At 42.2% G+C, this 18,424-nt stretch overlaps 1 protein-coding gene across 7 annotated transcripts in view; it reads right to left on the minus strand.

Annotated features, from left to right (window-relative positions):
* Nucleotides 1–18,424, minus strand: part of SSH2 (slingshot protein phosphatase 2) — a 279,343-nt gene that overhangs the window by 46,774 nt on the left and 214,145 nt on the right. For 5 of the 7 annotated variants that reach the window (XM_062175545.1, XM_062175540.1, XM_062175546.1 and 2 more), the window contains 4 exons: nucleotides 17,233–17,354; nucleotides 4,984–5,052; nucleotides 4,150–4,215; nucleotides 39–233 (listed from right to left, as the gene is read on the minus strand). In XM_062175545.1, coding sequence (XP_062031529.1) covers nucleotides 39–233; nucleotides 4,150–4,215; nucleotides 4,984–5,052; nucleotides 17,233–17,354 — 452 coding nt within the window. The remainder of the gene's footprint in view (nucleotides 1–38; nucleotides 234–4,149; nucleotides 4,216–4,983; nucleotides 5,053–17,232; nucleotides 17,355–18,424) is intronic. The other 2 variants (XM_062175541.1, XM_062175543.1) reach the window with 1 other exon arrangement.

The raw sequence follows: 18,424 nt of genomic DNA on the forward strand, positions 1-18,424 counted from the left end.
CCCAGGGAACGACCATAATCCTCGGTAAACTGACTTACATGTCTGTGAAGAGAGCTGGAGAGTCGGGTCGGTGAGACTGCACATCCTGCATAGCATTCCATTCATTGACTGAGGACTGATCTGAGTTGATATGGCTCTCATAATAACTCACCCAAGTGAGAAATAGGCTCCCTGGGTAGTAGTTATGCATTCTGGCCACTTCACAAGCTTTGTGTAAACTCTGTAGTGCGGACCTGAAATACACGAGCACTGTAGAATCTTGGGGTACCAAAAGGCCAATAACCCATGTATTTACCCCAAACTCCAACTTTTTAATTTTATAGAATTTAGCCTCTGGAAAAATCTGTTCCCTGAAATTCAAGATTGTTCAATTCCGATTATACCATATTATCCAGCCATAGTAAAAGACTAGACATATAGAGCACGTCATTAAACTAAGGGATCAGGGGGAAGAAGGAGTGGCAACTCACCAGTGAAAAACAGATCTAGGAATGTACTGCACTCATGATCATGTAGCCGTGCTCTATCACAGTAGAGTGAAGATTTCAACAATTTACTATATGAAAATTTGTTTCCCTTGGCACAGAATCCTATTACACTATATATTTTTTGTGATTCTTAGAAGTTCCACAAAGGTCTCAGAGCTAGACATCCCTAGGCATTGAGTCCATGCCTAATGTCCAGGAAATACTCATCTAACGTCACTGAATATTCTTGCTGCCTTAGTTTCCTAGTCTCTATAAACCACTGATTCATACATGTGAGCTACTTTCTAAAAACTGCTGTGGTTATTCAGAGATAATTAAACTTTGTGATTCTGAACTCATACTTTTTTGATTATATACTAGGGAAAGGCTTAAGCCAGAAACATTACGAAGTAAGTTATACAAGACAAGGACCTCTCTATATAGTTGGTTTACTAATGGATCTCAATGGCCTAAAAGAATAACTACTACTTAGAGCTCACTTAGTGTTTGTGAATTAAATGCTTTATTAGTTATACACAAATGTTTCTTTCCCAAGGGAAAAAGACAGTGTGAGTTATGGGTAATCCACTGATACCTTTTTCTTCTTTTTTTTAGTTAATTAATTTATTTGAAAGGCAGAGTTACAAAAAAGCAGAGGCAAAGACAGACATGTCTTCCATCTGCTGGACTCCCCAAATGGCCACAACAGTCAGAGCTGGGCTGATTCGAAGCCAGGAGCCAGGAGCCAGGAGCTTCTTCTGGGTCTCCCACATGGATGCAGGGGTCCAAGGACTTTGGACCATCCTCTACTGTCTTCCCAGGCCATAGCACAGAGCTGGATTGGAAGTGGAGCAATGGGACTTGAACCAGTGCCCTTATGGGATGCTGGCACTGTAGACGGTAGCTTTACTCACTAAGTCAAAGCACCGCCCCCGATACCTTTTTCTTAGAAATGCTTTTTAAATCTCTTTTCCCTCATAATAAAAGTGGTCCATGTTCACTTTAAAAAATGTAGGAACTTCAGATAAAAAGAAATATCCTGTAATCCCCTCCACCCCCCCAAAATCCTGTAAATTCCAGAACCAAACAATATCAAAGTTTCAGTGTAGAACTTTTCAGTCTTTTTGTCTATGCACAGAGATATAATAAAAAATGAATATATTTTGTATACCATTTATAAGTTGTTCTTTTACTTTTCAGCTTGGCATCAACATCATTCTATGTCAATATATATTCAGGGGCCAGCGCTGTGGTGCAGTGGGTTAAAGCCCCAGCCTGCAGCGCTGTCATCCCATATGGGTGCCGGTTTAAGTCCCAGCTGCACCTCTTCTGATCCAGCTTTCTGCTATGGCCTGGGAAAACAGTAAAAGATGGTCCAAGTCCTTGGGCCTCTGCACCCATATTAGAGACCTGGAAGAGGCTCCTGGCTTCGGATCTGCTCAGCTCTGGCCACTGCGGTCATTTGGGGAGTAAACCAGCAGAATGGAAGAACTCTCTCTCTGGCTCTACCTCTCTCTGTAACTCTTTCAAAGAAAATAAAATAATTAAAAAATATATATATCCAACTAGACAATTTTTAACATTTGCATATTTAGTAACTTAGATGCAACTAACTTAGATGTATCATACTTTAATTATAATATTTTTTCAGACATTTAAATTGTTTTCCACTTTTCTGCTATTCCTGGAACACTGAAAAACATTCTTATAGCTAAAAATCTTTTTATACATCCATGGTTATTAATCTAGAGTAAATTCTTATTAGAATTACTAGGTCTTTTACTAAATAAATAAATAAAAAATTAAAAAAAAAAAAGAATTACTAGGTCAAAGAGTATGCCAAATGACAATGGCATACTGGCAAATCACTCTCCAGAAAGGGTACTCCAGATTATTCTTTTACCAAAAGTAAATGACAGTGTCTGTTTCTTGATTCTTGTCAACTCCATATTAGGTAAGCTAAGAGAAAACTTTTAAAAGCCAAATTAATAGGAGAGCAACATGCCAGTCCATTTTTATTAGGGAAACAATTTTTTCCTTAAAAACAAGGTTGTAGAACCTTTTAAAAATGCTATCATTCAATGTAAGCCAAATTTTCATATAATTTCAGTTGGATTACCCAGATTCAAAGGTAAGGGCCAGCCCAGTGTAATGCAACACATGTTTCCTTTCCAGGAAATACATGGTTCAAAAAATACATGCTTCAAAAGCATAAGCCACAGAGTCTTTTGTAACTGGCCCTGGAGCACACTCAAGGCCACCTCAGCTGCGTATAGGAGTGTGAGGCTGCAGCAGCTACCTTCCTGTCAAGGAAACACCTGGTCTAAACGCTGCTTTGATGCACAGAGCATCTATTTTTTTTTCTATTACTTTCAGTTCACTATTCCCCATGTGGTACACAGAAAACATTTATTGTGCAATGAGCTAACAGAGATAGGACTATTCAGTCTGATTTAGAACATGAAAACTTGATCTAAAGTTATTACTTAAATTAAGACTGCTTTGTCCCGCTCTACAAAATATACCTGAAAATAGTCATTTATGATATTGTACTTACTGCTGTATGCTTTTGCTTTGTATCTGGAAACATAGTTAAATTTAACTGAACCTTAGTTAAATAATAAAGGAGGTCTTAAGTTTTCCATGAGAAATTCATTTGTGAAACATGCCCTACATCTGAAACCCTGGTTTTAACACATGACCTGAAGCTCTGTCCCACCTCAATAACTGCACTAAATGATAAAACTGTTAATTATTCAGTGACTCTTAGGACTCCATCCACTTCAACCCTGTGAATTCTGTAATTCAGGAGTAGATTATCTCCCTGGAGTCTTTTCCAGGCTTCTTTATTTCTTGTTTTGGTTACCTCCTGTCCATTCCACTCCTCATGGGGACTTCTTTGCTACAGAACAGGCAGCTGAATTAAGAGACTGAAATTTAAATACCCGATTAGGCAATGGACTCCAAGGAGTCACATGATTTTCCAGTTATATTAGATTATTTTCTAGATAATTTCAAACAAGAAAGTAAGAATCTATTCTGTCTAAATGTAAGAGACACTCTCAGGGCATTTATGTAAGTTCTCTAAGGCCTCAGTTTTCTCAACTATAGTAAGGGGCTAATCACATTATTTTTAGTGGTTGATGATTAAATATAATCTAGGTAAAGTACCTGGCATAAATAATCCAAAAGTGTCAGCACAACAGCTGATAATTATTAACAACCATAAGGTTTTCTCTAAGCTTTATTTGTATTATGCAAATAACTACCAGCAATTTCAACGGATATCTATCTGATAGTCAGTGGTACCCTTGATCACCTTAAGAAACTGAAAGAGACCACACATAGCAGTGTGATGTTCTAGACTTGGTTCTGAGGCTAAGTAACTAACTTAGTCAATGACTTTCTGTAAAACTCAGTCCCAAATGGCTATGGGATCCAAGAAGTCTCTTCCAGAGCCAAAGATACTTCTGATTTTCACTTGTTCATCAACGCTCAAATTCTACGTTATTTTTAGTATGGCTACACAAACAGATCATACAAAATCCTATAAACACAAGCAGATCACATACAGCCTTCTCATATACCAAATTGTACCATTTCAAATACTGCTTTTCAGAAAATAATGCGTCAACAACATACCAAAAATCTTTACTTGTAGAGTTATTAAAATTCACCTTACCACATTGCCTGTACAGACACAGGTTTGAATATGTGAACTCTGTTATCTGTTGATACGCTGAACCCACTAAAGAGGAAAGAGAACAAGACAAAGATCCACACGTGAGAGTAGGTTATTTCAGTCTGAGTTTTTAAGGTTGCTTCCCAGGCTAGCAACAGCTGGCTCAGTAGAAGGAAATCATCAGACACTTCAAGTAGGACCAGAGTATACAAACTGACTAAAAAGCTTCAACAAATTGTCTGATTTTATCTGCTAGGCAAAACAAATGAAATACCATGTGGGGTTAGGGAACTACATATAGTTTCCCAGCTGTAGCTATGAACAAACTGTTCTGTATATTTCTATTTGGAAGTCTTGTGAGTTCTTAGCAAACCTGACACTGGTTTTTATAAACTGGAGCAAACATCTTAGCCTCTTGGGGATACATTCTAAAAACACCAGGAGGTAGGGGTGGGGGTGGGGGACACTGGAAGGAACTGGCACAGGAAAGGGGTTATACTGTAGGCTGACAGCTGGCAAAGGCAGCAAGAGGTTATTTGAAACAGAACATATCATCCTCTGGGAGAGCATTGCAACAGCCACACATGCTTAAAGAGTGAGCCAACAAACTAGTTCTTCTTTGTTTAGATTTCTACCACAGTCGGTCTAAAAGAACAGAAGTGAGAGACCCTGGCAAGCTGTATTTTTTACTCCACTTTACAAAACAGAGTTTTAAAGGAGTCATTAAGCTGCTGACATGACAGCTGAGTTGGACACAATGGGCTTCCCATTCAGCTGAATGAACGGGCACTCATGCCTTGGCTTTATGTAGGAGAATAAAAAGAGAAAACTTACCCATCACCATCCAAATGAATTAGGGTGTCACTCCAGAGAGGAAGGACTAAGCCCATGGTACAAGTGCTACTGCAAGACAAGAAATTATCCATAAGTTACCTCCAGTTTCACCTGGAAGTAGTCTTTTATTAACTCTTGCAACACTAATGATAAAGCTCTAAATTCTGGCCTAAGTATTACAGTGGAGACATTTCTATTATATGACAATCAATCCTATCCACATTGTCAAGAGCTATTTTAAAGAGATGGTCAGTCATTTCCTTAGGCATTTACCAAACAGAACTTACTGACTGAGCTCCCTGTATTGCTGCCTTGCAAATAGCCACTACCTAAAAATTCTAGACAATTACTGCTGGGTTACATTTAGCAGGTATAAACCCATGGTACAGCATCCAACACAACTCTAAGAATTGATTCATTCTTTCTCTGTTTTGCTTTCTCCTCTCTCTCTTTAAGGTTTTACTCATTTTTGAAAAGCAGAATTAAAGAGCTAGAGGGAAAGATGGAGAAAGAGATCTTCCATTAGCTGGTTCAATCCCCAAAAGGCTACGATGGCCAGAGCTGGCCCATGCTGGAGTCACGAGTCTGAAACTACATCTGTGTCTTCCACATGGATGGCATGGGCCGGAGTACTTGGGCCATCTTCTACTGTTTTTCCAGGCACATAAGCTGGGAACTGGATCAGAACTAGAGAAGCTGGAACTTGAACTGGTGCAAATGGGATCCTGGCATTGTAGGCAGTAGCTTAACCCACTGTGGTACAACACTGGACCCCAGGGATTATTATTATTATTATTATTATTTAAGATTTATTTATGGGGCCTGCACTGTGGTGCAGAAGGTTAAGCCTCTGCCTGCAGTGGCAGCATCCCATACAGGCTCCAGTTTGAGTTCTGGCTGCTCCACTTCTGATCCACTTTCCTGCTAATGGCTGGGAAAGCAGAAGAGGAGGGCCCAAGTCCTTGAACTCCTGCACCTGTGTGGGAGACAGAAAAGAAGTTCCTGGTTCCTGGCTTCAGCCTGGCCCAGTCCCAGATGTTACAGCCATTTGGGGAGTGAACCAGCAGATAGAAGACAGATCAATCAATTTTATTCTATCTTTCTCTGTAACTGCCTTTCAAATAAATAGAGCGAGAGATAGATCTTCCATCCACTGGTTTACTCCCAAATGGCTGCAATGGCTGTAGCTGGGCCAAGCCAAAGACAGAAGCTAAAATTCCATCTGGGTCTCCCATGGAGGTGGAAGGAGCTCAAGCATCTGGGCCATCTTCTGGAGCTTTCTCAGGTGCATTAAGACTCGAACTGAACTCATATACAATGCTGGTCCACAATGCCAGTCCCTCCAAGGGTTATTTCTAAAACTAAGAACCACTGCTGGCAATTGAAGACTTTAGAATGATTGATTTGTTGGCCGGCACCGCGGCTCAATAGGCTAATCCTCCGCCTGCGGTGCCGGCACCCCAGTTTCTAGTCCCGGTCGGGGCGCCGGATTCTGTCCTGGTTGCCCCTGTTCCAGGCCAGCTCTCTGCTGTGGCCCGGGAGTGCAGTGGAAGATGGCCCAAGTGCTCGGGCTCTGCACCCGCATGGGAGACCAGGAGAAGCACCTGGCTCCTGGCTTTGGATCAGCGCGGTGTGCCAGCCATGGCGGCCATTGGAGGGTGAACCAACAGCAAAGGAAGACCTTTCTCTCTCTCACTATCCACTCTGCCTGTCAAAAAAAAAAAAAAAAAAAAAAAAAAAAGTTTGATTTGCTTAATTCCGAGGTTTCACTTAACATGAAAATATAATAATGTAAAAGGATAAGGGAATTAAAAAAGTAATTATTGATGACTTGTGATCAAGTTAGAGAAACCAGCCACAACTTAAATAAAACTATGTGGGGCTGGCGCTGTGGCACAGTGGGTAAAGTTGCCGCCTGCAGTGCCAGCATCCTATATGGGTGCTGGTTCGAGTCATGGCTGCTCTACTTCTGATCCAACTCTCTGTTGTGGCCTGGGAAAGCAGAAGGTGGCCCAGGTCCTGGGCCCCTGCACCCACATGGGAAAACCCACAGGAAGCTCCTGGCTTCAGATAGGTGCAGCTCTAGCTGTTGAGGCCAATTGGGGGGTGAGCCAGCAGATGGAAGACCTCTCTCTGCCTGTCCATCTCTTTCTCTCTCTGTATAACTCTGACTTTCAAATAAATAAATAAATCTTTAAAAATATAAAGTATCTTTCTAAAAAAATTAAATAAATAAAACTATGCTTGGTAACTAAGCACTAAACTAGCATGCTGAAATGTAGTTAATAGGAATGTCAACAACCAACAAAAGTGTACTTTTTAATTTTTTTTTTTTAAGATTTATTTACTTATTTGAAAGGCAGAATTACATAGAGAAAGAAGGAAAGACTGAGACAGAGATATCTTCCATCTGCTGGTTCATTCCCAACTGGCCACAACAACCAGGGTAGGCAGGCTGAAGCCAAGAGCAAGAGCTTCTTCGGGGTCTCCTATGTGAGTGGCAGGGGCCCAGGGACTTGGGCCATCTTCCATTGCTTTACCAGATGCATTAGCAGGGAGCTGGATCAGAAGTGGAACAGTTGGGATTTGAACCAGCAGCCATATTGGATGCTAGTGTCACAGGCGGCAGCTTAGCCCGCTATGCCACAATGCTGGCCCCTAATTTCTTCATCTTGAAATGCTGATAATGGGGCCAGCATTGTAGCAGAGTAGGTTAAGCCTTCTCATGCAGTGCCTGCATCCCATATGGTACTGGTTCATGCCCTGGCTACTCCTCTTCTGATCCAGCTCTCTGCTAATGGCCTAGGAAAGCAATGGAACATGGTCCAAGTGCTTGGGTCCCTGCACCCACATGGGAGACTTGGAAGAAGCTCCTGGTTCCTGGCTTTGGATCAGCCTGCCTTCAGCCATTGTGGCCATTTGAGGAGTGAACCAGTGGATGGAAGACCCCTCTCTCTGTAACTTTGCCTCTCAAATAAATAATAAATCTTTAAAAAATGCAGATAACAAAACTTAGAAAGTTATCACAAAGATTTAAAATACTTAAAGTAGAAATACACACACACACACATATGTGAATGCATTGTCCTGTAAGACAAACTCTAACCCATCCAAAAGTGACTGGGAGAGTGTAGAGCTGAAAGCATTATATGAAAAGGATTTAAAATTAAAAACACGAAGGGCCTATGCTGTGCCACAGCAGTTTAAACTGCCATTTCTGACACCAAGCACCCCGTATCAGAGCACTGGTTTGAGTTCCGGTTGCTCTGCTTCTGATTCAGCTCCCTGCTAATGTGTCTGAGAAAGCAGAAGATGGCCCAAGTACTTGGGCTCCTGCCACCCAAGTGAGAGACCTGAACAGAGTTCCTTGTCCCTGGGTTCAGCCTGGTCCATCCTTGACCGTTGAGGCCATCTGGAGCATGAACCAGTGGATGGAAGATCTCTTTCTTTCTGTATCTCTACCTTTGAAATAAATAATTCTTAAAACAATAATAGCAACCACATGAAGAATATAAAACTTTAATTTCTGGAGTCATTGAAAAGCTGAAGAAGGCCACCCCTAGTTGGGCTGTTCAGTACACTTGCTAGCCTGTTACTCAACACTCTGCTACTGATTCCAGAGCATAGAAGATCCAGATCAAAACTAGAACAGCTTATCCTCACCAAGAGCCTGAGCTTGAACACCAAAAGCATAGGTATAGAGTCCAAGAGCAACTAAGACAACTGAGTAGATGAGGTGAACACACAGAAAACTGGCTTTGAAAATTGCTTCCCAAGATGGCATGGGGTTATATTAAAGTAGTTTCTGTTTTTTATTTAATGAGTGCTTAGACAAGGTCCTGGCAAGAAATATAATTTGTAATATAAATATGGATGGTTGGAAGCCCTGTGACAAATCTAGAAATGAACTATACAGAAGCTCCAAAAAATGAGCTTGTAACCAGGTACCAGTCAGCCTGTGAACAAGCCTGAATGGTATGTGGGAAGTAACAGCACATCTCTGGCTTGTATTCAGGTCAGAATGCTTTTTAAAATAAAGTAGTGGCTTTATCACACAATAGCAAAGAGGGGCCCAGGTTAGGCACACTTGGTATTTTTGTATAGTTTACTTGAGTCTAATGAGATTTTTCTCTATTCAACTATATCTAATTATTTTAGCACATACTCACATTCATCCCATCAACAAGTATTTGCTTTTTGAGAGACAGGGTGGGGGTATGTGAGAGAGAGGAAGAGAGAGAGAGAGAGAGAGAGAGAGAGAGATCCTCTATCTGTAGGTTCACTCCCAAATGGCTGTATTACGCAGGTTGGGTCAAGCTGAAGCCCGGAGTCAGGAACTCCATAACTTAATCTAGGTTGCCCATGTTGGTGGCAGAGGCCCACAAACTTGTGTCATCTTCTATTACTTTCCCAGGCACATTGGCAGGGAGTTGGATAGGAAATAGATCAGCAGGTCTCCAGTTGGTGCTTTGATGTGAGATGCTGGTGTTCTAAGTGGTGACTTAACCCACTGTGCCACAATGGCCCCAAAAAGAGAAATTAAAAACAAAATGAAGGCAGGTGTTTGGCCTAGGAGTTTAGAAGCCATTTAAGATATTCTTTTTTTTTTAAAAGATGTATTTATTATTTATTTATTTGAAAGTCAGAGTTACACAGAGAGGAGAGGCAGAGAGAGAGAGAGAGAGAGAGAGAGGGAGAGGGAGAGAGGGAGAGAGGGAGAGAGGGAGAGAGGGAGGGGAGGTCTTCCATTGGTTGATTCACTCCCCAATTGGTCGCAACGGCCGGAGCTGTGCCGATCCAAAGCCAGGAGCCAGGAGCTTCTTCCAGGTCTCCCACGTGGGTGCAGGGGCCCAAGGACTTAGGCCATTTTCTACTGCTTTCCCAGGCCATAGCAGAGAGCTGGATTGGAAGTGGAGCAACTGGGTCTCAAACCAATGCCCATATGGGATGCTGGCGCTTTAGGCCAGGCCGTTAACCTGCTGCACCACAGCTCCGGCCCCACATTTAAGATATTCTTATCCCATAATGGAGTCCCTTGGTTTGAGCCTTGGTTCTTTATTCCAGCTTCCTGCTGATGTGGACCATAGGAGAAAGCAAATGATGGTTCAAACAGCTAGGTCCCTGATGCCCACATGGTAGACATGAAGTGTGTCAGCTTTGGCCTGGTCCAGCCTGGCCCTGGACATTATGGGCATCTGAGGAGTGAACCAGCAAATGGGACCTCCCTTTGTCTCTCTCTTAAAAGATGTATTTTTAGAGGGCTGGCATTATGATGTAGCAGGTTAGGCCTCCATCTGTGCTGCTGCCACTGGGCATCCCATATGGCAGTGGTTCGAGACCCAGCTGCTCTACTTAGGATCCAGCTCCCTGCTAATGTACCTAGGAAAGCAGCAGAAGATGCCCAAGTGCTTGGGCCCTTATATCCATGTGGCAGACTGGGAAGAAGCTCCAGGCTCCTGGCTTCAGCCTGGCCCAGCCCCAGCCACTGGGGCCATTTGGGGAATGAATGATAGATGGAAGATTATCTCTCTCTCCCTCTCCTCACTATGTAACTTTACCTTTCAAATAAATAAAAAATAAAATCTTAAGAAAATCTTTTTTGAGAAAGAAAATGAAATCAACTTTCTTTTATTTTGTAACAAAATATATCCAGTGCATTTTGAAAACCACAGAATAAAAACTAATTTCTAGTTTTTCATATCTCATTTTGCCTTCTATAAACTAAAATTTCCTTTTGTTAGTGATACCTGGTAGATATGATTCAGGCAGGACTTAGTAAGACAGATGCTGTTCACTGACGATAAATTATTGGGTACTTTATTAAGAAGCATTCTTTCTGATACAGTTCAGGATAAAGTGAAAGAGAAAACACTCGACATCTGACAGCTCATACCCTGGGTCAGGAGAGTCTGCAGTTACTACCTTCTGTCTCGAGGGGAAGACTACTGAAGTTTCCATGCAGCACCAGTTCCTGTTTTACATGCTCTTCAACCCACAAAAAAACTGAACATAAAAAATATGAGCAGAAGCAGTGCTGTCTAACTGAACTTTCCACAATAATGGAAATGTTTTATACATGTTTTACATGTCTTGTCCAATATGGAAGCCACCAGTTACACACGCCACTGAGTACCTGAAATGTGCCTAGTTATGACTAGGAACTGAAACTTTTATTTATTTAAATAGCCACAAGTAGTTAGTGGCTACCACTACCAGATCTGGAAAGTACAGATCTGAAGAGTAAGAACCCAAAAGAAAGGACCTAAAATCCTAATGAATACACATGCAGAAGGTGCTCTTACAGGAGAATGCTTATGGAACACTCTCCTTTGTTTTAACTTCACCAGAAGTTAAAACCATGTAGGATAAAGCTTCTTAAATGTGGTTTACAAGCCTGTGTAAATTCAGAGCGTACAATTACATGCTATAAGTGGCATACAAGCTAACAACTCTGGCCTTGATCCCACAGGTCATTTTCAGACTGATTTCTATGTAATAAGCTCAGGTAAACACTTGTCTGAGAAATTTTCTAGTGACAATGTGATCTCCTTCCCCCAATACCAGAATAATTAGAATCACTCTCTCCTCCTCATTTTGTGGTTGAATTCCCCAGGCCTGGGTCACACCCCTAGCTACTCCACAGTTCCATTAGAGTCCTAAACCAGGAAGTCAATGCTTTGAGACATCTGGCAGGATTTCCTGAGGCTTATTATCTACAGTGTAAAGATCTGCTTAGCAGCCACATTCCACAGTCTTCCTAAGATTTCTCCAGAAGAAGTGGCAAAATAAAAAAGGAAAGCAACAAGAATTAAAGACATAAAAAAGTCTGGTTCTGTATAATGTGTGATATTTTAAATTATGGAATGGAAAGTATAGCTAAAGCCAAAGGCGCATGATTATAAAAGTTTCTGCCTTGAGTTGAAAGAATCATTCCTCCCCCTCCCAGCCCTTAACTAGAAGAGAAAAGGGGCATATGATTTGGTAAAAGCAAGGTTTAAAGCAGTAGATACACACGTGAGAGACAGGAGCTTAAGAGGGATCTTTCTGAAGCCAGGTCCACAGGTACAAAACCACGAGGGACAGATCATATCGAATCATATCAAAATAAATTACTACTGAGTAAAATACAGTGTCAAGAAAAGACAGTTTGGGGGGGGATTTCTAGCTTAAGCCATTTTGTTTTATAAAATTATTATATAAAGATGGGAAGAGGGTAAGGAATAGTGATAAACTAGGAATACACAATTAAAGACATGCTTGTCTCTCAAGACCACAGATGATACTTTTTTTTTTTTTTTTTTTTGACAGGCAGAGAGAACAGTGAGAGAGAGACAGAGAGAAAGGTCTTCCTTTTGCCGTTGGTTCACCCTCCAATGGCTGCCGCGGTAGGCGCGCTGCGGCCGGTGCACCGTGCTGATCCGATGGCAGGAGCCAGGGGCTTCTCCTGGTCTCCCATGGGATGCAGGGCCCAAGGACTTGGGCCATCCTCCACTGCACTCCCTGGCCACAGCAGAGAGCTGGCCTGGAAGAGGGGCAACCGGGACAGGATCGGTGCCCCGACCGGGACTAGAACCCGGTGTGCCGGCGCCGCAAGGCGGAGGATTAGCCTAGTGAGCCGCGGCGCCGACCAACAGATGATACTTTTATGTTCTCTAGTTTTGTCTTGACCTTTAATGGCAGAAAAACATGGGATTTTTTGGATTGAAAAGACAACTGGAGAGAGGGGATTAAGATGGCGGATTAGGGAGGGAGCTTACTGCTCTAGAGAAGATAGTTTAAAAAAAGTAGAAAGAGTGCAGTCTCAGGAAAGAGTTAGGGAAAAACAGCAGAGGAAACTACACAAACCAGAGGGACACAGAGGACCTACGTGGAGAGCATGGACACCCACAACTCAGGACCCCAGCAGCTGAGTGCCTCTGAACCAGTGCTGGAGAGTGAGGTGAGACCAGACCTCAGCAGCCAAGCCACTGGTGATAAAGCTGCAGGAAGAGCCTGGAGAGAACCTGGCTTGGAGCCGCATGGGCGATAGTGTACCTGTCAAACTAGAGGAGAAAAAAAAAAAAACAGGGGCATGTTTCTCTCTCCCTGATCACCCTGCAACAAGCGGATAAGGAGCAGGTGCCATTTTGGACATATATAACAGCTGCGCCAACTCGTAACAGTGCCCAGCAAGTGGACTCCTGAGTCTGATGGGGAGAACAGACAGGCAGCCAGGTGTTTGTGACCACGGTAGGCTTGTGTGCCAGGACTGTGAAAAAACTGAGGCTGTGAGGGCTCCTGGTGTGGCTGGGACTTTGGGTCATCACTGTGGAAGGTTCACACGCTCAGGGCTGTGCAGGTGAGGGCCACTGCTGGGGAATCTGAGCTTACACTGAGGACAGCACGGATTCTTCATGTGGTCCTCGGGGCAGAGTGGACGAATATAATACCCAGTGGGGATAGTGCTCGGACACTGGTCTCCTTTGAGGAGAGGAGCTCAACTGAGCAGAATAAACCTCCCCTCTGATTAAAAAAAAAAAAAAAAAAAGGAGGACATTTACCACGCCAAACCAGGGTATGTCACCTTGGACACACCTTTTACCCTGGAGAACTGAACAGAGCTTCCTGGCCACCCTACTACACACCTCTAGGTATTCATTGAAAGCAGATACTCCACTAATCAACAGAGGAAAAGCACTAAGATAAAAGCCACCACAGCAAAAAAAGAAGAAACCAACAAGTATCTCCACAAATGCAGAATAACAAACACACCAATTCAAGAAGCAAGAATAAGGAAGACAACATGACAACCCCTAAAGAACACAAGACTTCAATATTAGATTGTGAAGATGATGAGATTGAAGAAATATCAGAAATGCAATTCAAAAAATTGATCATAAGATTAAACAGAAGTGGGCTGGTGCTGTGGTGTAGCAGGTAAGGCTGCCACCTGCAGTGCTGGCATCCCATATGGGCGTTGGTTCAAGTCCCAGCTGCTCCACTTGCAATCCAACTCTCTGCTATGGCCTGGGAAAGCAGTAGAAGACGGCCCAAGTTTTTGGGCCCCTGTACCTGCATGAGAGACCCAGAAGAAACTCCTGGCTCCTGACTTCGGATTGGCACAGCTCTGGCTATGGTGGCCAATTGGGGAGTGAACCAGTGGATAGAAGACCTTTATGCCTCTCTGTAACTCTTTCAAATAAATAAATAAATCTTTTAAAAAATTACATAAAAGTAATCAGAAGCAAATGCACTAATAAAATCTGTACATGACATAAAAAAAAATTCTCCCACAAAATTGAGATCTTAAAGAGAAATCAAAATGGAATCTTGGAAATGAAGAATTCAACAGAACAAATAAAAAATGCGGTAGAAAGCTTTAACAACAAAATTGGTGAAGCAGAAGAAAGCCTTAACAACAGAATTCAGGTGCCAGTGCTGTGGCATAGAGGGTAAAGCCGCTGTCTGCAGTGCTGGCATCCCATATGGGAGCCAGTTCGAGTCCCAGCTGTTCCACTTCTGATCCAGTTCTCTGCTGTGGCCTGGGAAAGCAGCAGAAGATGGCCCACGTCCTTGGGCCCCTGCACTCACATGGGAGACCTGGAAGAAACTCCTGGCTCCAGATTGCGGTCATTTGGGGAGTGAACCATCGAATGCAAGGCCTCTCTCTCTCTCCCTCTGCTTCTCCTCCCTCTCTATCTGTGTAACTCTGACTTTCAAATTAATAAATACATCTTTTAAAAAAAATTGAAAAATGGTACACTGGATACCACAAAACATCTTTGACTCTGTAGTAAAACAAACAAACAAACAAAGGGATACAAATCGGCAAAGAAGAAGTCAAACTATCCCTATTTTCAGACGACATGATTCTATATAGAGGGGATCCAAAAGACTCCACTAAGAGACTACTGGAACTCATAGAAGAGTTTGGTAAAGTATCAGGATATAAAATCAATACACAAAAATCAACAGCCTTTGTATACACAGACAATACCATGGCTGAGAATGAACTTTTTTTTTTTTGACAGGCAGAGTTAGACACGTTAGAGAGAGACAGACAGAGAGTTATAGACAGTGAGAGAGAGGCAGAGAGAAAGGTCTCCTTTCTGTTGGTTCACCTCCCAAATGGCCGCTACAGCCGGCACGCTACGTCGATCCAAAGCCAGGAGCCAGGTGCTTCCTCCCGGTCTCCCATGTGGGTGCAGGGACCCAAGCACTTGGGCCATCCTCCACTGCCCTCCCGGGCCACAGCAGAGAGATGGACTGGAAGAGGATCAATTGGGGCTAGTACCTGGTGCCCCAACTGGGACTAGAACCTGGGGTGCCGATGCCGTAGGCGGAGGATTAGCCGTGAGCCACGGCACCGGCTGAGAATGAACTTCTAAGATCAATTCTATTCACAATAGCTACAAAAAAAAAAAAAAAATCAAATAACTTGGAATAAATTTAACCAACGATGTCAAAGATCTCTATGATGAGAATTACAAAATATTAAAGAAAGAAATAGAAGATACAAAAAAGTGGAAAAATCTTCCATGTTCATGCATTGGAAGAATCAGTATCATCAAAATGTCCATTCTTCCAAAATCAATTTACAGATTCAATGCAATCCCAATCAAAATACCAATGACATTTTTCTCAGATATAGAGAAAATGATGCTAAAATTCACATGGAAACACAGACACCCCAAATAGCTAGAGCAATCATATACAACAAAAACAAAGCCAGAGGCATCACAATACCAAATTTTTAGACATACTACAGGGCAGCCATAATCAAAACAGTCTAGTTCTGGTACAAAAACAGATGGATAGACCAATGGAACAAAATAGAAATGCCAGAAATCAATCCAAGCATCTACAACCAACTTTTATTTGACAAAGGACCTAAAAACAACCCCTGGAGCAGGGACAGTCTCTTCAACAAATGGTGCTGGAAAAACTGGATTTCCACATGCAGAAGTATGAAGCAAGATCCCTATTTACACCTTAAACAAAAATCAACTCAAAATGGATTAAACACCTAAATCTATGACCCGACACCATCAAATTATTAGTGATCATTGGAGAAACCCTGCAACACATTGGAACAGGCAAAGAGTTCTTGGGAAAGACCCCAGAGGCACAGGCAATAAGCCAAAATTAACAAATGGGATTACATCAAATTGAGAAGCTTCTGTACTGCAAAAGAAACAGTCAGGAAAATGAAGAGGCAATGAAAAGAATGGGAGAAATTATCTGCAAACTATGCAACTGATAGAGGATTAATAACCAGAATCTACAAAGAGATCAAGAAACTTCACAATGACAAAACAAACAACCCAGTTAAGAGATGGGCAAAAGACTGAAACAGAGATTTTTCAAAAGAGGAAATACAAATGGCCAACAGACACATGAAAAAATGTTCAGGATCACTAGCCATCAGGGAAATGCAAATCAAAACCACAGTGAGGTTTCATCTCACCCCAGTTACAATGGCTTTCATACAGAAATCAACAAACAACAAATGGTGACAAGGATGCGGTGGGGGGAGGGGGGGGGAGGAAGAGAACTCTAATCCACTGTTGGTAGGAATGTAAACTGATAAAGCCACTATGGAAGATAGTATAGAGATAGCTCAAAAATCTGAATATAGACCTACCATATGACTCAGCCATCCCACTCCTGGGAATTTGCCCAAGGGAAATGAAATCAGCATATGAAAGAGTTATCTGCATCACCATGTTTATTGCAGCTCAATTCACAATAGCTAAGACATGAATTCACCAAAATGCTGCTCAACCAAAGACTGGATAAAGAAATTGTGGGATATGTACACCAGGGAATACTACACAGTGGTTAAAAAAAAGAAAATGAAATCTGGTCATTTGCAATAAAACGGATGAATCTGGAAATCATACTTAGTGAAATAAGTCAGTCCCAAAGGGACAAATATCATATGTTCTCCCAGATCTGTGATAACTAATAGAGTACCTAAAAGAAAATCTGTAGAAGTGAAATTGACACTTTGAGAAGCAATGAGTTGAACAGCCCTTGTCTTGACTATTGAGGAACAGGTTTTTTTTCCCTTCATACTATATGATGAACTCTTTATATAACACAGAGTTAATCATACGTGTATAAAGTAAACTGAAAAATCAAAAACAACAAAAAAAAGACAACTGGAAAAGGTTATTTAAAAAGCTGTTTTTGAACACACACGCACACTCATGCGTGCACACGCACACACACACACACAAACAGGCATGCAATTTTTTGGTACCATACCTGTCGTTAGAGGAGAAATCCATTCCTAGGACAATACTTTCTTCAGTGTCTTGTCTACCATTAGTTGAAACCACTACCATATAGCGTGTTCGATTCTGGTAAGTACTTTCCAGTCTTACAGCCTGGAGGTTAACAAACAACAGAGATTAAGAAATTTAGAAGGTTAATTTCAGATCATACACCATTTTACATCATCATCTTAATAAAGCACACTCAGGCAGCAGAGTCAGTGTTTGGGAGACCTGAAGTCAAATCCCAGCTCACCTGTATACTAACTATAAACCTTTGGTATGGGGGAAGGCACTGTGGCACAGTGGTAAAGCTGCTGCCTGCAGTGCCAGCATCCCATATGGGTGCTGGTTTGAGTACCGGCTGCTCCACTTCTGATCCAGCTCTCTGCTATGGCCTGGGAAAGCAATGGAAGATGGCCCAGGTGCTTGGGCCCCTGCACCCACGTGGGAGACCTGGAAGAAGCTCCTGGCTCCTGGCTTTGGATCAGCCCAGCTCTGGCTGTTGCAGCCATTTGAGGAGTGAACCAGTGGATGGAAGACCTTTCTCTCTCTCTCTCTCCCTCGCTCTGTATCTGTAACTCTACCTTTCAAATAAATAAATAAATCTTTAGAAAAAAAAAAAACCTTAGTTTGTTACTAAAGTGTCTGATGGGAAATATAATATCTACGTGTTAGGGGTTTTTCTGAATCTTATTAAATAATGCATACAAACCACAGAGCCTCGCATACAGTAAATACTCATTAAGTATTTGCTATTAGCATAATATTATTAGCATAATAATAGCATACTTCAAAATATTCTCCATAGCATGTTCTTTTATTTTTCTTTAATTGACAGATAATAATATCTTTGTTGGGGTACACTGTGATATTTTAGAATAATTATACATTGTGTATTGATCAACTGACCAGAGTTATATTCTAGAGACTGAAGAAGAGAATGTGGGCTGGCGCCACGCTCAATAGGCTAATCCTCTGCCTGTGGCACTGGAACAGCGGGCTCTAGTCTTGGTCGGGGTGCCGGATTCTGTCCTGGTTGCCCCTCTTCCAGGCCAGCTCTCTGCTGTGGCCAGGGAGTGCAGTGGAGGATGGCCCAAGTCCTTGGGCCCTGCACCCCATGGGAGACCAAGAGAAGCACCTGGCTCCTGCCTTCGGATCCTCCACTGCACTCCCGGGCCACA

Source organism: Lepus europaeus, chromosome 18 (genome assembly GCF_033115175.1).
Source record: "Lepus europaeus isolate LE1 chromosome 18, mLepTim1.pri, whole genome shotgun sequence".
Taxonomy (NCBI): domain Eukaryota; kingdom Metazoa; phylum Chordata; class Mammalia; order Lagomorpha; family Leporidae; genus Lepus; species Lepus europaeus.